The sequence below is a fragment of the Larimichthys crocea genome, chromosome XV (assembly GCF_000972845.2).
Source record: "Larimichthys crocea isolate SSNF chromosome XV, L_crocea_2.0, whole genome shotgun sequence".
Classification (NCBI taxonomy): Eukaryota; Metazoa; Chordata; class Actinopteri; family Sciaenidae; genus Larimichthys; species Larimichthys crocea.
In genome coordinates this window covers 12,286,488-12,303,101 of record NC_040025.1, presented here as the reverse complement: position 1 = coordinate 12,303,101, position 16,614 = coordinate 12,286,488, and the positions used below count along the sequence as shown (strand labels likewise).

The window sequence follows — 16,614 nt, the reverse complement described above, 5'->3', positions numbered from 1 at the left end:
CAGTTATCACGGCTCATAACTCAAGACATAAATCTCGTAGCGTAGTATCTGATATATTGTGTTGGGACAAAACTGAAAATTATTACTTGAATTAATCCTTTTTTGGGGGCCAAACAGGACGTGGTGGGGACCCGGGGTTTGCTTGAATTGATTAAAGCTACATTCCAAGCCGTATTTTCTTTGGCCCGACTGATGAATTGAATGTTTGTTACAGCTGCAGCAGCAGCAGCGGAGCCAGTGTTTTGCCAAATTCAATGTTTGTATGACCACAGATTCCTCTGTAGGGTGGATTTTGAATGAGTCCTCTGCATTCTGGACTCCTCGTGCACATTCGATCATGCATATTTCAGAGATCGGACCGAGTCGGAAAAACAAAAAACATCTTCTGGGGCTCGAGCTAATCCTTCTGATCTCAACATCTGCATTGTGTCCGTGTAAACAGTGATCATGATAATGATGCTGCTCCCTCCCGCTGTGAGCTCCACGGGGTAATTGGTGAATATTTTGCGATGCTAATGCCGGCCTCAGAGGGGCCTTTGGTGTTATAACCATGGTAACTACAGTACCTGCCGGCATCAGACAGACAGCGGGGCGATAAAGGGCTGCACTGATAGCTGATAAGCAGAGGTCCCAGCCCCCCATGCTATAGCTTAGCCTATCTTCAAAGCATGGCCATTTATGTAGAAAGACGGGGAGGGGGTTGGGGGGGCGCGATACCGGAGAGATAGGCTGACTGTAGGAGGCTCTGACCTGTCTGCGCACCCCTACTAGTCTTCAAACTGACTAAATTATTGCCCCGCTGCTTTTTCCTCCCCGTAAAACCGTCGAAATACGACCTAACAAAGTGATATTTCACAGTCGGTCTGACCTTGAGAGTCTGCAAGGTCTTTTTCCACATTTTGTTGAAGTCGCTGTCACATCATCAGATGCTGCGACGCAGAGCTGAAAGAGTCAAATCAACAGATCATCGGGAACTGTTTAGATGATTGATTGTTTTATCCATATGTATCAATGCTAAATCTTCTCCTCTCTCTTAAATATCTTTGAGTTTTAGGCTGTTAGTTGGAGAATCAGAGCCAGGAAATACATTGAAGTCCAATTTGACGTCTTCAAATCCAAAACCTGAAGATATTCAGCTTATTTAGAAATGCCTTAAAGGAGCGACCTGTATGTTTCAGTGACATCTAACGGTGTAGTTGCTGATTACAATCAACCCCTTCAGGCGCTGCTGGAGCTTTGTCTATTTCTGCTGAACGTAACCGCTGTGAAACAGTTGCTGATTAACAACTTTATCGATGCTCGCTCGCTCACTCTCATTCACAGTCTATGTTACCCGACCACTGCTCTCACTCTCTCTCTCAAACAATCGGATGCAAAACAATTTAAAACTTCTGCGTCTCTATTTTGCAGCATAAATTGTGACCTCTACTTCCTGGCGTGAAGGAGAAACTATGGTAGCTGTGACACACTCGAGTTTAGTTTGTCTGTTTTGAGTCTGTAGATATAAAAGTCACATTCTAAAAAGGTAACAATTCTGAATTTCAGGTGATTATACACCATTAAAAACATATTCTGTAAATCTTACGCACTGGACCTTTAATCAATTAATTAAGACTCACTTTCTCCTGATGAGCTGTTTGTTTTTGCTCTACTTTGCTTGTGAAGGTGGAACTTGGATTAACTATCAAAGCAGCTGGAGAAGAATTTGCCGTGATGTCGCTTCCTCATTTCACTTCCTCTGCTCGTTGGTAAACGCTTGGCTCGACTGCGGATTAATTCTTAAAACTTATCGTTTCCATTATGTTTTGAGGCGGACTGCGCCGCCTAATAAATGATTTAATAACCAAAAAAAACAGTTAACGGAACCAACAGCCAAATTAAACACTTACTCCATGCCACGTTTCCTCTCTATAATAAAGTCTGAGCACCGTATGTGGCGTCTGCTACAAGATGTGGGACACAAAGGCGTGCAGAACATCTGCGAACAATTAGAGGCGAACAGAGCGAGCAAGCACTTATACTGCCCATTACACTTGAATAAGTCACTGGCTCTGCTTTTCATGATGTAATGCGGCACAGCTTGGATATGCAATCTCAAAGTTGCACTGGGACACAAAAAAAAAACTTCAATCGGGCTCGAACACGGGCACAGAGACCATAAATGTAATCCGGTGAGCGCAGAGTGGAACCACATTTATCTGCAGATGCCCCCTCTGCAGCTCTGAGGTCATTCCTCAGGATGAAATGTTCACAGGACCGCCGGGTACTCGTGCTCGACACCAAACGTGACGCATTTATTCTGTGTTTGAATTCCTTCAGGTACATGCATCAAGTAAAAAAATTCATAAACGAGTTCTCCTGACTCGACTGATGTTTGAGCACGTGCAGAGAGCTGCTGAAGGAAGCTCACCTTTAAATCTGACTCCAAGATGTTTATGTAAGTGTGTAATTTACACAGGTGTGATGTGGAAAACTTGAAGTGCGTGTGTACACTGAGACTGGACCTCGAGGAAGCAGGAGACAGTTAGACCTTTAAAATGAGAAATATTCTGGATGTTTCAAAGAGAGGAGACGAGTTGAAACATATTTTATATGTTAGGAGCTTTCAGGTTTTGTGGAGTACTACGAACATGACGAGACAGCTGGACTCAAAATATCACCTGAGAATCTTGTCACGTCTAAAGCTATGAGCTAATGTCCAAACACGGTGGTTACAGATCAATCATGGTTTAACCCTAACTGTGTGTGTCTGAACCAAAAACTGCAGTTCCTCAAACGTCCACTTGAGGCTGGCTCCAGAAGTGAGTCAGTCTCCATAAGTCCCCATGTTAGACAGCAGAAATAAACATGTTTACAGCCTGGTACAAAAAACAGTTTTGGTCTCTGTAGCTAATTTCCCCGTTCATGACAACTGTACTGAGGGTGAATTTATATACAACTCACCTGTTCACATTATATTAAGGCTTAAAGTTATGCAGGATTAAGAGCGTGGACGCTTTGATTGACAGGTGGGTGTCGTCACAGGTGGCTTGTTTGAGCAACCAGGCGTCATTCAGCCCGCCTCAGGTCTGCCAACGATCCACGTCTTTGATTTTTAGATTAGCAGAAGAGGCAGGACTACAAACATGGTGGCGGATAGAGCCACCACACTCAGTGGGTGACTGTCCATTCAGTGGTCTTGGGGAGTACTACTACCCTTGCAAGGCTGCTGGACTCACAATATCACCTGGGAATCCATCTTTCTTGGTTTAAAAGCTAGCTACCAACATAACACACCCGAATCTCTGACTGAACAGCCTGCAGTTGCATTCTGGGTAACGTAGGCGTGTTTTGACAAGCCAATTTGTTCGATGATGAGTAAAAAAGATAATATCTCTGGTTCTGCTGCATCGATTTTGATATTTTTGGTCTGTCGTGAGTCCAACAGTGTTATAGTGCAATGGTAACTCAGTGAAGTACTCTCTTTTACAACGTGTCCAGAGGGGATCTTTAATGTTTACAACTCTGATTGACCTTGCAGATGCTAAAAAGCAGATCGAATCCCCCCTCGTCTCAAACTTCTCATTTCGTTTTTCAGTGAACTCGTCCATCACTTTGTTCCAATTGTGAGTTCACGGTTCACCGAGGACTTCTTACATGATATATGGTATTTATCTCCAGTCGCCAAAAACAACAAGCTGCAACATTACATCAACAGACAATCTGGAAAAGGCACGATGGGGTACGTCATTTCTTTTTTAAAATTAGGAGAAAAATTCAGCCTATAAACACTAAAAGATTCATCAAGCATTTCATAGAACATATTCAGTCAAACTTAAATATTTTATAGCCTGAATGTCGGCCATCTCTGCGAGCCAATAATTCACAAACGGTTCAAACACTTCGTCCATCGTCACTTCTTCTGACCTAAACTTTGGTCTTTGTTCAGAAAACGATGAGACAATGAAAACAGCATGAGCCTATATCTGGCCTTGAACCAACAGGCACAGATCATTAAGCGTGGATGTTTTTCCCCTGCAAAAAAGGACTTTGTAATAGCTACGCAGCATTATCTGAGATGTTTTCAATCTTGTTTAATCTCCAAACAGGCCTAGAACTTATTAAGATTACCGCCACATGTTTTATTGCCAATAAAATCCTTCACAATGTGAAAACAAACAAGAAACAATCCACTCCTCGTGACCAGGATGCCATTCAGAAAATGTGGACGGTATCACGTTTTACTGAGAGGCAGCATTGTTAAAGTATGATCCAATAACACGTCTCCGCTGCCAACACCGCTCAAAACAAGTTTCTGCACTCGCTACAACAGGCACCGATCCAACCGATTACTTTGACTGGAAAATACTCTGAAACTATTAGTTAATTAGTCGACTGATTATTCTGAAAATCGATTAATCGTTTTTGAAGTCTGGCCGGACACACTGACATTATAAAGGATGGACGCCGTATCCGTGACGTCACCCACAGGTTTCTAAAGAGCCGTTGGTGGTGCCATCAGCAAAGATCATCGGTGGACCTGAGATGGGCTGAATTTCTTGGCAATTTCTTGTTACTTATCAACTAATACATCCGCTGACATCGATATATGTTGGTAATGCTCAATCTTGTTGACCACAGGCTATCGTCTGACGATGATTTAACCTCTTGGGGCAATGGCCAATGATTCGGGGCTTCCAACGTAGATGTAGATATCCAGATACCCAAGATTTCCTCTTCCACGCACTGGACATTATTTACAGTCCAATTAGCAATTTGAGACGTTAAATATGAAGTTTGCGAGATGTCATCTACACCAGGATTGTTTCAAGTAGCCAGTTTACAAAGATAATAAAGAGTTGAACAGTCGTCAGAGGATAGCTGATGGATTCCCAGGCTGCAACCAGAGCCAACACACTGAGCTATTCAGAAACTTGTGCCGTCATGGATACGCTGTCCGTTCTTTATGCGATCACTGATTACGCCTCCTCTGGTCTCCACACAGGCGGTTTACCGGCATGCAACCACATCCTGCTGAAACACTGGTCAATGCTACTCTGACTACACGACGGAAACCAAAACATGATAAAATCTTGTCCTTTGGAGATTTTGCATATCTATTTATCACATCGGGTTTCAGGAAATAGTTTGCATCACCCACAATTTTCTAGCATTTTTTAGAGCAAACAATCAATTGATTCATTGGCAGAGTAATCATACTCAATACTGAGAGTTTGGAGCGTGCTGTGAAGCTGTAAGTTGCATATCACCGCTCACATACATCCGACTTAAACAGAGATTTAAGATGAGCTCAGAGAAACTTTCTCTGCACAGTGAAGCTGAAATTAAAGATATTTTTGAGGTGGACTTTAAACCAGCTGGTAAAAACAAACCCTGCAGAGCAGTGATGCAGCGATAAATTAACACAAACCATGATTAATTCATCTCATCCTTTGACTTCATATTTCATCAAACCTCGGCTGTTTATCCTCCTCATCATCCTCCTCTTAATTCCTTCACTAATATTATTACTGTGAGGCTGATTTAAACCTGCTGGGTCACTGTCTGCAGTCTGAATTACATTAAATCAAACATTAGGGCTAACTTCTTAGCACAGGTTTAACTTCTTAGCACAGATTTAACTTCTTAGCACAGATTTAACGTCTTAGCACAGGTTTAACTTCTAGCACAGATTTAACTTCCTAGCACAAGTCTACCTTCTTAGAATGGGGTCTAACTTCTTAGCACGGGTCTAACTTCGTAGCACGAGTCTACCTTCTTAGAATGGGGTCTAACTTCTTAGCACGGGTCTAACTTCGTAGCACGGGTCTAACTTCGTAGCACGGATTCAACCTCTTAGCACGGGTTTAACTTCTTAACACAGGTTTAACTTCTAGTACAGGTCTAACTTCTTAGCACAGGTTTAACGTCTTAGCACGGGTCTAACTTCTTAGCACAGATTCAACCTCTTAGCACAGGTTTAACTTCTTAACATGGGTTTAACTTTTTAGCACAGGTCTAACTTCTTAGCACAAGTCTACCTTCTTAGAATGGGGTCTAACTTCTTAGCACGGGTCTAACTTCGTAGCACGGGTCTAACTTTTTAGCACAGATTCAACCTCTTAGCACGGGTTTAACGTCTTAACACAGGTTTAACTTCTAGTACAGGTCTAACTTCTTAGCACAGGTTTAACGTCTTAGCACAGGTCTAACTTCTTAGCACGGGTCTAACTTCTTAGCACAGATTCAACCTCTTAGCACAGGTCTAACTTCTTAGCACGGGTCTAACTTCTTAGCACAGGTCTAACTTTTTAGCACAGATTTAACCTCTTAGCACAGGTTTAATGTCTTAGCACAGGTCTAACTTTTTAGCATGGATCTAACTTCTTAGCATGGGGGTCTAACTTCTTAACACGGGTCTAACTTCTTAGCACAGATTCAACCTCTTAACACAGGTCTAACTTCTTAGCACAGATTCAACCTCTTAGCACAGGTTTAACGAATTAGCACAGGTTTAACTTCGCAGCATGGGTCTAACTTCTTAGCATGGGGGTCTAACTTCCTAACACGGGTCTAACTTCTTAGCACAGATTCAACCTCTTAACACAGGTCTAACTTCTTAGCACAGATTCAACCTCTTAGCACAGGTTTAACGAATTAGCACAGGTTTAACTTCGTAGCACGGGTCTAACTTCTTAATATGGGTCTAACTTCCTAACACGGGTCTAACTTCTTAGCACAGATTCAACTTCTTAGCACAGGTCTAACTTCTCAGCACGGGTCTAACTTCTTAATTGTAATGTAGCCTGCTGATTGGTGGTTGTTGGGAGGACAGGTTTAACTTTTTTAGCACGGGTTTAATTTCTTTATACAGGTTTTAAATCCAAGATTTCATCTCACAGGTTAATTGTAATGTAACGTGCAGGTTGGCGCCACTGTCTGCAGTCTAAACTACATTGAGTTATACATTAGGTTTAATTTCTTAGCACAGGTTTAATTTTAAAAAAAGGTTTGTTTACTGTGTCTCATGCTTGGATTTCTCTCTGGATTAATAAAGCATGTATGTATGTATGTATGTATGTATGTATGTAGTCCATCACTGAGGTGAAACAATAAATAAATGGACTCGGATGACAGTTCCTTTTCCATGTTCCCCTTTCAGGTTTCAAGCCTTAAAATAACCGAGGCTGCTGCTGCGACATGCATGGAGGCTGTGTTCGTGTTTAAAGCGAACATCAGACTCAGGCTCAGGAAAATGTCCATTTTTGTTTTTTTGGTTGTTTTTTTTTGTCTTCTTCTTTCGGGACAGGCCCTTAAAAAAAAAAAAAAAAAAAAAGAGTCTCCTTACCGACACGGTAAAGCCCCGTTACGCCCTTTCTCTCGGTTCTAGCACCGAAAACACGTCGTTTTGTTTTTGTGTTTAACGTTAAAAAGCATCTTTTTTTTTTTTTTTTGAAAAACCGTTGGTGGTCGTTTCCTCCACCGGTGATGTTAAATCAATGAACAGCCTCTCTCTCTGTCTCTCTGTCGGTATTCGGAACCCAAAACGACATTTTTAACGGTTAAACTCACCTCATTTGGGTCGGAACCGTCGACGTTGCCGTGTCATGGTGAGTGAATAAACCGTTGGTCGTCAGCGGTGTCGTCCTCCTCCCTTCCTCCCCGTCCTCCGGTGCTCCTCTCCCCGCAGCGGCAGCCGCTTTTCTTTCTCCCCGTCTCGGCGTTCACTGTTTTGGGTTGAGGAAAAGTGATGTCATTGCATGAAATTGCATTACCCGCCCCAATTTTTTTTTTTTTTTTTCTCAGAGGTTGTCCCATGCTGCCAAACATAACTTCACCATATACTTAAGCAGTCTTTATATAAAGTGGTTTTCAGTGCCTTAAAATATTCCTGGTTAAGTCGTAAATCTGTTCAAATCTGGATTTCATTAAGAAAGAAAGAAGTTCAACAGAAGTATCATAAAATAAGTTCAAGAGAGAGAATGAGTGCCCCCCTTTTTTAAAAATGTTTTTATTTAATAACAAACTAAATTTAACAAAATTTAACATTTTAGTGACTGACCGGGTGAAATATTAAAGGTCCGGTGTGTTAAGGTTTTTTAGCGCCTCTAGTGGTGACGCTGCAGACTGCAGCCAACTCAAACTGCCCCGATTTAGAAGCAGTGTTAGTTTGTCCAGTCTGTGCTTTTTTGTAGAAACATAACGGTTCAACCATAAACATATAAAACATACAGTTTGATGGCAAAGACATGGCTCGTGGCCGATTGACGCCCGGTTCCCTGTAACAGCACCAACTATAATTTAAAGCGTCCATGCTGTCTAACATGGGGACTTATGGAGACTGACTCACTTCTGGAACCAGCCTCAAGTGGACGTTAGAGGAATTGCAGTTTTTGGCACTTCCTGTCACAGAAGTTGCTGCTTGGTTTACTGTACTGAATTTATAGAACTCACCTGTTCAAATTAAAGTTATGCAGAATTAAGAGCATGGACACTTTGATTGACAGGTGGGTGCTGTTACAGGTAACGTGTTCGAGCAACTAGGCGCCATTTGACCAGTCACAGGTCCACTAACAATCCAAGTCTTTACTAATATGTAGATAAGGCAGAACTACAAAGATGGCATCACTTTCTATCTGTCATGTTCTCTAAATCTCACACTGGACCTTTAATTCAACCCAGACAAAATAAATACACCCACAAGACGAACAGAAGTTGACGAATCAATAAATGAACATGTCTTATAGTCTATTGGTGACGGAGGATCTTCTGAAGGTGACCTCCACTGAAAAGTCTTTGTTGAAATAACGCTGCAGAGGTCATTCATCTGGGAGCATCGACTGTGGTGGCGGTGACGTTGTTTTGGAGTGAATTATCGGCAGCGTCCTCTTCAGCTCCTACGACCTCCGACACCACCTGGGCGGAAGAACAAGAAGTAGATTTACTGCAGGTACAGATCTGTTGTTGGTGGTTCAAAGGTAATTCTCAGCCGAAGAATGCTGTACACACAGAGTACAGATATGTACCTCATACAGCTCCACACAGAAGTCTATTTAATGTTCACACTGGGCTACATTTCTGACTGTTGAGGAAAAAACGTGGTGAAATCTTTGGTCCTGAATCACGCTGTGAGTCAAGTCCATCCAGCTTTGAAGACGGTGACGAGCTGTATTAAAAATCAAGGACCAAAACCTCACAGTGTGACCACTGATACAACCAGCAGGATCGTGGAGGATGAAGCGCAGCCGCTTGCATGTGAAACAGCACAGTCTGATTCAGCACGCTGGCAGGTCAAAGGGCAATCCACATCACTTCTGTTTCATCAAATCTTGCAACCAGGGGGAGCTCCTCGTTTAACACCAAGTTCTTTTTTCTTGCAGAGTAATTAGTGAAGTGTAATCTCCACAGACAGCTGTTTGAAATCACACAACTCTCACGCTGCCTGTATGCAGGACTGCAAACTGAGTCTTTAAAACACACTGTATTGATTTATTGGATAAAAATTTGTGTTTCTGTGACCATGATGTTTGTTATTGCATCACACGTTGATAAGACATTATCTTTGACGTGTTGGTGCAAGTTCACGTCAAAAAATAGCAGATCGATCAAAGCTTCTAAAATATATTTAGCTACTTTTTAGACAGGTCTGTTAACGTTGGACCACTCGTTCGCCACCTCAGATGGTCACACATGGAGTATGACACACCTCACCTCACAGTGTGCTTATGAACTCGTTCAGCTTTCACTGATCAGGCAGGGATAAAGTAATAATAATCAATCAATAATAAAACCGATTTCAGATTTCTTCTCATGAAGCCGACATGATTCATGTTTCTGTTCATCGGATCTCTGCTGTCGGTCGGTCTGGTGCAGACTGTTTGGCCGACTGTTGGTGACAGCTGGTTGCGAGGACAAAGACAGTCCAACGATTCAATTCTCAGCAAGACCACCAGTCCATCACTCACACACACACACACACAGTCGCTTTAATCCCACAGGGGAATGACAGTAATGACATTAACTGAGATTGTAAATTCTTCTAATCTGCTTTCATGTCGTTGTTTGGACGAGTTTTATTGTGAAATATAGCTGTTTTTTTCTCTATAATTATATTTTATGAGTCTGTATTTTCTGATGTTATTGTGGAAATTTTGTGACATTTGTCAATAGCAGCGATGACAGAAAATGAAGGGACAGATGTGGAATGACATGCATTCAGCTGACATCCTCAGATGGATTTGAACTGTGTCCTCTCACGACACAGCCGACTCACACTCCTTTTTTTTGGTACCAGCATGTTTGACACGAGCAGCTTCGTAGTTTTTTCCCAAATCTGTCTTAGTCAGGTGCCGTATGAACACAAAGAGCTGCTTCAATCTTTCCTCGTGTTCATGCAGGACATGAAGCGACCCCTTCATAACGTGTCGGAAGTCCAGCCCTCAACATGAAATGTATTCCAAAGTTTCAGTGAAGTGTTAAAGTATTAGGTTACTTTCAGATGAAGAACGAGGACTGTGATTGTTCCCCATCATTGAAACTCAATCAGTATGACACAGAGTTATTGTTTATCGCAGATCGCAGCGTTGCGGTCCACCAGTCAATCATCACACAGTCTGACACGCCTCAAAATTGTACTGACACGGATTGTGACCAAGTTTTTATTAGACCCATCTCGCAGTGTGACATACAGTGAAACAAAGACTCAAGACGACAAAGCCCCTGAATGAGAATTAACCTGCTCATCCATGATGGCATCCACATCTCTCTCTGAGAGCTCGTGTCCCGAGGCGTCCAGGTCCACCTGGTCTGGGTCTTCTCCGGTCAGGATGTCCATCGGGGCCTCGGCGATGGCTCTGATGGTCTGGTCCTCCAGGGCCAGGGCCGTGTCGAACTGTAGCGGGGACGGAGGACCCTGCATGCCGTCCCCTTCCACATCCAGGTCCTGTGTAACAGGAGATATTTATCAGATCTAAAACCTTAAAATTAAAGTTAGATGTATATTTATGTTACACCTCCAAGCTCTTTGATTTGGGATACATGATCTACAGTGCAGCTTCAGGTGATGAAGCATCCCACTCTTGTGTTTGTGCTTTTCATAGAGCTTGTCTTAAATATTGAAAACACAAACCACTTGGTCTTTGCTTCCAGTATTTCATGTTGCTTTCACACCCCGCGGTTTGGTTCATTTGGTCCAAACCAAGCGGAAACATTACAGATTTCTGCCTTCGGCTTCGTGTTCGCGCTGACTTTTTTAACAACAGCTGGGAACATGAAGTCGTAGTGACTGACGGGAAACTCGTAGAGCGGACTGCACTCGTGTTACCATGATTGCTGAAGGATATTGCATACATGTATAGATCACTCGACAATTCACAAGCCCAAGATGAATTTAATGGTAGTTTAGCTTCATATCGACTCTCACAGAGGACCGACATCCAGTCCAGTTTAGTTTCAAACCTTGTTTAGTCCGACTGAATCAGACTCTGGTTCGCTTTTTGCTTTTTTTGGGACCAAAACAACCACACAGGGACCTTTTAAATGAAGTGGTCTTGGTCCCTTGTGGTGGGAACGTCATATATGATAAGTTAAACAGCTCCTCCAGCCTGTGGAGGGTTGATACAGATAAGCTGGACAATGAATGGAGGGCTGACCTGGACTAGACAAAGTAGCCCATTGCCCTCTTGATATTTAGGAAGGACCTTCTTCAGGACCTTCCTGTGTTTACTGTCTCACTTCTGCCGCAGCCATCGTGGACCAGGATGAACCAGAGAGTTTGTTTTCACACCCTGAAACTCCCCCAGTCTCAGCGTCTAACAGTAAGCGCTGAGCATGACATTTGTCACAATGCGAACACATCAGAGGAGAGCAGGAGGTGAACATCATGTCTACGTACATCACTGAACTCTAGGGGAAGGCTCTCTGTGGGCTGGAGCTCTGCTGCGCTCAGATACATGTCTCTGCTTGCGGTGGTGATCTGCTCCTGAGGTGGAGGCTCCTGCTCGGGCTGGTACATGGGGGGAGGCAGGGTGAGGTGGAGCGGGCAGCGGGGGTCGTCGGACTGACCCAAGTGCACGGTGCGGTCGCACGGGACGTCTTTGAGGCCCGGACACATTTTGAAAAGCACCTGGTTGCTGTCCTGGTAGATGTCTGAGTGTCTCGGCGTCAAGGAGAAGCACATGAACAAGCTGTGGACGTTCAGCCTGATTAGCGTTACTGCAAGCACGGCGATTATTCCTATGGAAATAATCTTGTTTTAATTATTTCTCAAGCCTTTCGCAACGTCCTAATTATCGACTGTATTAATGACATGCCTGAGTGGGTTTGTACAACGAGTTAGTGATTAATACTTGGCAGCTTGTTCACAATGTAAAGCCGGTGTCAGGACACTTTTTAAATCACTGGTTTAATTAGAAGAACAAAGTTCAGTACTTGCAATAAAACTGCTGCCGATGTGGAGAAAAAGTCAGTTAGGCTGAAATGAAAGAAAAGTTGGAAAGGTGGCTTTGTTCCTTCCAACTGAACAGATTAGCCCCGTTATAACTCTGGGAGAAATCAACAGACCACAGGAAGGAGTTTAATGTAGGCTCCCTTTGAAACCAACAGCTACCTCAAGCTGCTGGTCTTGATCGGGGCCGCGGTGACGACAAGACAGAGAGAAGAAGTACAGCTTGACTGAGCGGAGAACCTCAGGAAGGTAGATTCAGACAGGATCAGTCTGAATGTTTACAGTATAGTTTGAACATTAACACACATGGAAATATGTTAATATCTTGTTAATACTCAGGTCTTGTAAGGTTTGTTTATCAGTGAGGATACGTGAGACACAGTGCCGAGTCATGGGCAGGCAGGGGTTGGAACATCTGATTCCCTCCACAAAGGAGTTGCACTTCTCGTACGCCGTTCTCGAATGAGGCTGAAACAGATGAAAGACGTGTTAGATAAGGTCAAAACCATAAACTGAGGCAAACAACGGTATTTCCTTCAGAACTATAATTATCCTGAAGAGCATTTTCATTCCTGGATGCCACAAAACTGTCAGAGAAAAAAAAGACTATAAAGACGAGGAGTCTGTGATGTGCTTCGTGTGCCGGGGTTTTCAAATCACTCAAATATGCTGAGCAAACTTCAAAACCAAAAATATGCTTTATCCCTCATTCACTGTAGTAATCAACATACTTGAGGACACTAGAGCTCTGCAACATCAACGGTATAAAGGCTCGCATCAGAGAGACATGCATCATGTTTCATTCTTATAAAAAAACAGGGTGTGTTCTCTTTAAGAGCAGAAATCAAAAAGACATCAGGACTTTTATACTCGGCGTACTCCATGTTTTGGCTCCATGTTCAACCACACTGGATTTTATGACGGTTCACTACATTACCATTCACCCAGAGCGGTATCTAGCCAGAAATTTAGAGAAAGCAGGAAACACTCCCTGGGAGCTCCAAAAGCGACTGAGACCCTTTCTGGTCGGTTCAATCGACATCCGTGACCGGTCATCAGCCGTGCAGAGGTTTGGACCGCCTGAGGTGCCTCTTCTGCCCTAGTTATCCTACAACAGAACCCATCACTGCGTGGCACGCTCCCCGATGCCTCGGCAGACCCACCCGTTCCAGTGGTGGCCGAGCATGACATACCGTAATTTTTGGAGTATAAGCCGCTACTTATTTTTCACACGCTTTGCACAACGGTGCGGCTAATTTATAGATTTAGCAGTAAATGCAAAAGTGAGACAGAAGAAGAAGAGTTTTAATTTTGATTTTGCGCAACATGCACACACCCTCATTGCGGAGAACACATGAAGAAGTGTGCATATGATGCAGCTTTTAAGTTAAAGGCTGTCAAAGAAGGAAATAGAGCTACTGCACGGAATTCTTGGCATCCCGTGTTGATGGCGTGCTGCCGATTTTGAGGCACAGTTTGAAAAAAAGCATGTCTTAAATTAAAACAAAACACAAAAAAAATCTTCTGTGTACCGTCTTTCAGTGTAAATATCTCATGAAAACCTGCAGCTTATATTCAGGCGCAGCCTACATATGTACAAATTTATTTTCTTTTACAATTTAGCTGGTGCGGCTCATTTTCAGATGCTCAATAGTCCAAGAATTACGGTACTCTAAACTCTATATTGTGGATGAAAAGGGCCCTCAGGCTCTCATGTTGCTCGGATTTGAACCCCCGCTTTCTTTGTTTGTAGCACACGCGGAATCTAAACAAACAAACATCTGAAACCGTGTCTGTGCTGGCAGACAGAGCTGTGGTGGGCAAACCGACGCCCCTCTGTTGTTTAGAGTTATCAGTGACTGCTGCGTTTCTTCAACAGTAATACTGCTCCACTGAAAAATGTTCAAAGCCAGGAAACTACAACCAGGAAACTGTTTCTGGGAAGACAAACTGCTCTGGTGTTTAAAACCACAACCATAATCACCACACACACACGCACACAAACAGCAGATCAACGTTGAAATATCTTCATAATTAGAGACCGCAGGGAGCAAATGAGAGCTTTTCATGCTCTGGTGAACCAACCCTTTTAACATCAAGTCCTAAACTAGTTTTACTACTACTGCTGATGGGGTCACACCTGAGGAGCTCCGTCCGTCACAGCCTGCCTCCTCTCCCTGAGCTGACGGTGCAGCAGGGCTTCCACGCCGTACCGACGACGGTATCGGCGCAGAGCTTTGAGCTTCTTCAGGTTCTCCCTCTCCTTCATGGACAGACCTTCAGGTCCCGTCAGCAGACTGCTCCCTGACAACCAACATGAACACACACAGATATTGATATGATTTGTAAAAAGAAGCACGGAGCAAACTGTTCAGCAGTCAGTCTTCACATATTTACCCAGAGTTTCGTGCTCCACCTTGCGGTTGTGCAGGTATCGACGCTTCTTCTCCTTGAGCAGGTGCTGCAGGCGTTTGAACTGGTCAATGTAGAGAGACTGGAGCCGGATGAGCTTTTCTCGAGTGATGAGCGCCACCTCCTCCGCTGTGTACACTCCTGCATGTCTGCGATTTACAAAGAAAACAAACAAACACATTCACCATAAAAAACTCTGTAAAGTAGGATCCACACAACAATCTGAATCCAATAAATTGAGATTAAAAACAAGAGACTTACTTCAGAGGATCCTCATGATCGCTGTCGACGCTGTCTGCATCACTGTCGGGGTCTCCTCTCCACGTCTGGTCGAGTACCAGAGGACCCTGCTCCTCCTCACTCAGACTGTCCTCATCTGCACAGAGGAGGTGGAGTTAAACATTACGATAATATTCACACAGAGGAAAAGTCAGAGCACATGACATTAACCTCATCGAGCGTCTAAACAGGACGACTCACCAAGAATACGGCTCGCTTCAGAGCTGCCTCCTTCGACGCCGTGCGTCTCTGCTCGGTTGTATCCGCTCAGCTGAGACAGCAGCGTCTCCGGGGACGGACTGGAGTGAGTCTTCCTCATCTGAGCTCGGAGAGCCATGGCGTTCCTGCGAGCGTGCTCTGCACAGAACGTCACTCTAAAAGGACAGACATTGGAATGAGATGTCAGAGAGCTGTTTTGGATTAGTTAACAGAGGTTCAGTGTTTGTGTCTGCTGAGGTAACTTCCACACTCAGACTTAAAGACAACAAAGCTGAGGTTACACTCACCCATCTTTCCTCTCGACTTTCGGCGAGGCGTTGGGGCAGCGCTTGCCGTTCTTGGCGGAGACGTAGCTGCACTGTTTGTACGGCGCGTTCTTGTCCTCCAGAATGTGTTTGATGCAGAACTCGAAGCCGTCCAGACGGGGGTGGGAGCACGGCCGCTGGGTGAAGGAGCAGGCCTGGGGCTCCTGAGGACGAGGCGTCTGGGCCACCCGGTTCCTACTCGAAGGCAAAACGTGGATCCGTATCCTGTTCATCGTCTGAAAAACAACCAGAGGTCACAGTTAATCGATTAGTCGGCTGACAGAACAATGATCCCATCAACCGTTCTGATATTCCAGTCCTATGTGAGGATTTCATCTGTGGACCACAGGCTGGAGTCAGAACTGGGTCACTGCAGGAAGGACTCTACCAGATCAGCAACCAGGACACCAACGACACCAGTGTATTTATTTATTTGTTATTATCCATCTTGTGTATTATGAGCTGTTGTAACAAGTGAATTTCCCCAGTATTAACGACAGTAATTAGTGAAATTCTTTGAGTTTTGCACTTATTGGTCTGACAAAACGAGACCTGTGAAACATATTTTTTCATTATTGTTGTATTTTCCAGCGTTTTACAGACAAAACAAATACTCAAGTCATGAAATATGGAGACTAAGAGGTACAATAAGTACATTTTTTAAAAATAAAACAGTATTTTACTGTAGATTGTTAATAAACATGTCATTAGGGATTATATCTTTTACCATTTGATCGATGAAGACATCACCAGAGATCAATCTGCAGGGTCAAAATTTATTTATTTATTTTTGCAAACTGCAGATGATGTAGATTGTCAAATGTGAGGATTTCTTTCCCGATCTTTGCTATTAATGGCATTGTTTGTGTCATTTTTCCAGCATTTTACAGACAAACGGAACAATGAAGTAATGAAATATGGAGACTAGGAGGTCAAATAAGTATATTTTTACATAAAACTGTTGAGATTACAAAT

General features: G+C 43.5%; 2 protein-coding genes across 4 annotated transcripts in view; both read right to left on the bottom strand.

The window, feature by feature from the left end:
* Positions 1–8,786, bottom strand: part of nckap5l (NCK-associated protein 5-like) — a 41,462-nt gene extending 32,676 nt beyond the window's left edge. For 2 of the 3 annotated variants that reach the window (XM_027288774.1, XM_027288775.1), the window contains exon 1: positions 7,552–8,390. The gene's annotated coding sequence lies outside the window, so the exon portion shown is untranslated. Of the gene's footprint in view, positions 1–7,551; positions 8,391–8,680 lie in introns of those variants that run through there. The other variant, XM_027288772.1, reaches the window with a different exon arrangement.
* kansl2 (KAT8 regulatory NSL complex subunit 2) lies at positions 8,778–15,895 on the bottom strand. Its single transcript, XM_027288776.1, has 9 exons — positions 15,622–15,895; positions 15,317–15,489; positions 15,098–15,212; positions 14,822–14,985; positions 14,565–14,728; positions 12,796–12,892; positions 11,873–12,126; positions 10,715–10,921; positions 8,778–8,895 (listed from the first exon to the last, which is right to left on the bottom strand). The coding sequence occupies exons 1-9, from the start codon at positions 15,870–15,872 to the stop codon at positions 8,803–8,805; spliced, it is 1,518 nt and encodes a 505-aa protein (XP_027144577.1). The 5' UTR covers positions 15,873–15,895; the 3' UTR covers positions 8,778–8,802.
* Between the last annotated feature and the right edge of the window lie 719 nt (positions 15,896–16,614).